The 3,102-nt window shown below is 41.5% G+C and overlaps 1 protein-coding gene across 1 annotated transcript; it reads left to right on the top strand.

The window, feature by feature from the left end:
• The first annotated feature begins 1,987 nt into the window (after positions 1-1,987).
• Positions 1,988-2,658, top strand: LOC149165617 (uncharacterized). Its single transcript, XM_089431173.1, has one exon. The coding sequence runs from the start codon at positions 2,021-2,023 to the stop codon at positions 2,510-2,512; it is 492 nt and encodes a 163-aa protein (XP_089287299.1). The 5' UTR covers positions 1,988-2,020; the 3' UTR covers positions 2,513-2,658.
• The last annotated feature ends 444 nt before the right edge of the window (positions 2,659-3,102 follow it).

Raw genomic sequence — 3,102 nt, forward strand, 5'->3', positions numbered from 1 at the left:
AGTGAATGCATGCTATGAAGAATTCGTGGCAGGCATACCCACGTGTCCTCCACCGGCGTTAGAGATCAAGATTGATCAGATTATAAGAGAAAGACGTAAGAGACATGAAAGAATGTGGTCAAGACTGGATGGGCCTGAGATAATCATGCCTATTTAAAAGAAAAAAATCCTCATGCCAAGTGTCTATGTTGGGAGTTAGTGACATGTTCTCGAATGCAAGATAACTTAGGCCATTCTATGGAATCATGTAACTTTCACAGCACCATGGTGGGGCGATGGTTGCGTGCTGAATTAATGAGCAATGGTGAAATAGACAGCAAAGAGTGCAAGTCAGATATGACTATTTTGAAGAAATGGATTGCCATGGATACTGAAGGTAGTGGCACTCATGATTTGTTAAGTTTGTCCATTTTGAGAGATGTGGCTTTTGATGCTGACAGTCTTGAAAGCAACGAGGCTAGCTTAGTAGGAGCAAGCGGCCTTCTGTTTCTATTGGCTGACAATGTTCGACGGGATCTTGAACGAACAAGACTGCAGTCTCTTGTAAGGAGTGTTCAACCGGGTTCCCACTTACCTCTCCTGATCTTGAGCTCTGGAAATGTTGAAGGAATCACAATAGAGAACCTGTTAGAGCTTCATAAATTGGATAGGATGAGGATTAATAGCTGGTCTGTTATTCTTGATAGAGAGAATGAAAATGATGTCAAAGGGTTTTTTTTTTTTTTAAGTGATGATTGCTTAAGAGAAGGGTTATTGTGGCTTGCCCATCATGCTCCTTTACAACCAAATGTTTATCCTTCAGACGTTCGAGATCTGGTTTTAGAGTCTCTGGACCCTCATTTGAACGCCCTCTTAAATGTGAAGCCATCAGAAGTGACACCGAGGGATTGTATTGCTGTTTTCAATCAGGCATTGGAAAGAACTGAAAGTGACATTGCTCCGCAGCTCAGAACAGTGTTCCTGGTTGGCCGCCACCCAAAATTAATGTGTTTGATGATATTGTGAGAAAGTGCAAGCTGGAAGAAGGTTGCGAAGGCAATAAAGATAATAAGAATCAGAAGGATTCAATAATACATGTAAGATAAGAAGCTGTGAAATACGCTAAAAAATTACAGGATTTAAAGAAGAAACAAGGAATGATTAATGAAAAGGAGTGCTCTCCCAATATGGTGACACTTGAGTACTCAAATGTTTTACTAGAAACCGCTGCTGGCAGGGTGGAAGGAGGGAAGGGGCTAAATCCTGTTGAAAAAACAAAAATACTGGCATACACAATAGCTACTCTGACCCCTTGCTCGATGCTTTATAATTTCTTGGGGCATGAAATTACCAGAGCCTCAAAATCTAATTTTGATCACCCACACAAGGAGTGGATTGAAAGGGTCTTTCTTCAAGATCAGGGACCATCATTAACAGCTGAAAGGGTGCTAGACAAACTGGCTAAGCCGTTAACTAGGGAAGAGAATGAAGTCCAGGAGAGGTTATATTCTCACACCTTCAAACAAGAGATAAAGTTCTTTTACGCTATGCCTTTGGAGCAGAGAATTTCAGTTCCCTTATTGAAGCAAGCATGCCAGCGGCGATTGTGCACAACATTTCTGAATAGTGAAACAGCTCATTCGTCAGTTGAAGGTTCGACTCTGGCTGCTTTAACGGTATTGAAAAAGATATGTGACCATCCTGGACTATTGACAAAGAGAGCAGCTGATGACATAGCAGAAGGAATGGAATCTATGATCAAGGGAGTAGGTGTTACCGAGGAAGAAGAGATGCACGCGGAAGTCGCTGCGGCAGGAGAGATATCTGTGCTGTCTTAAGGGGAATCAATGCAGAAGTTGGGCCTTCTGATGAAGTGCTTATTGATTCTGAGGAAACTTTCAGTCAGAACCAACACACTAAAGCCAGCCTTTCACAGCAGAATAAGTCCTCTCAGGACCAAATAAAAAAGCCGTCTGTTTCTATTGCAAACTTGTTATTGCCAAGGAGTTACAAACCCAATTCACAGATATACACTATTTTAATGAAAGGGTATATGCAAAAAGGAAGATTGGATGATGTGTTGCAGATGCTGAGGGAAATGCAGATTGAGGATGACTCCCAGAGCCACCCAGATGAAGTGACCTATACAACTGCAATTTCAGCTTTTGTTCGAATGGGTTTGATGGATGAAGCGCGCAAAGTCCTTCAGGAAATGGCCGCCAACAAATTTCCTGCAAATCTCATCACTTATAACGTTCTGTTGAATGGCTACTGCCGATTAGGTCAGATGCATAAAGCCGAAGCTTTGGTGCAGGACATGAAGGAGGCAGGGATTGCTCCTGATGTTGTCTCGTATAATACGCTGATAAATGGTTGCATTGGCGTTGATGACAATGTAGGAGATCTTACATATTTCAATGAGATGAGGGAGGCTGCAATTCCTCCATCAGTTATCAGTTATACCACATTGATGAAGGCCTTTGCAATGAACAGTCAGACAAGGCATGCAGAAAAAGTGTTCGAGGAAATGTAGAAAGACCCTAGGGTGAGAGTAGATATAGTCGCTTGGAACATGTTGATAGAAAGTTACAGTAGAGCAGGTTTGATGGACGATGCCAAAAATATTTTCGTACAGATGAAAGAGCAGAAATTGCATCCCACTGTAGCCACATATGGAAGTCTAGTGAATGGTTATGAAAAAGCTCAAAAGCCGGGTGAGGCATTAATCCTGTGGAAAGAGATTCAAGAAAGGACAATGGCCAAAAAATGGAGAGAAGAAACATGGAAATGCATCCTGCAAAATTGTTTTCTTAATGGCACTGCTGGATAAGCTCATCGCGGAGGACCATCGAGTGCTAGTCTTTTCTCAGACTCGAAAAATGCTTAATATTATTCAGGAGGAAGTAAGAAGCAAGGGGTATGATTTTCTGCGGATTGATGGCACAAACAAAGGCATTTTTTTTTTGCTCGCAGTAATCTTTTGGAAATGTGATTACCAACAATATGGTTCACTTCCAAATTTTCTAACCAAAAACGAAATCCAAGATTCCTCGCGCTATTTAAAGACACTTTTCTACAGCAGTTTGATTTTAAAGAGATGAGTCGAACAATTTCTGATGTGTG

This window comes from Pinus tabuliformis, chromosome 5_1 (assembly GCF_031772625.1).
Source record: "Pinus tabuliformis cultivar Carrire ecotype Pingquan chromosome 5_1, CPIR1, whole genome shotgun sequence".
In the NCBI taxonomy this organism is placed as follows: domain Eukaryota; kingdom Viridiplantae; phylum Streptophyta; class Pinopsida; order Pinales; family Pinaceae; genus Pinus; species Pinus tabuliformis.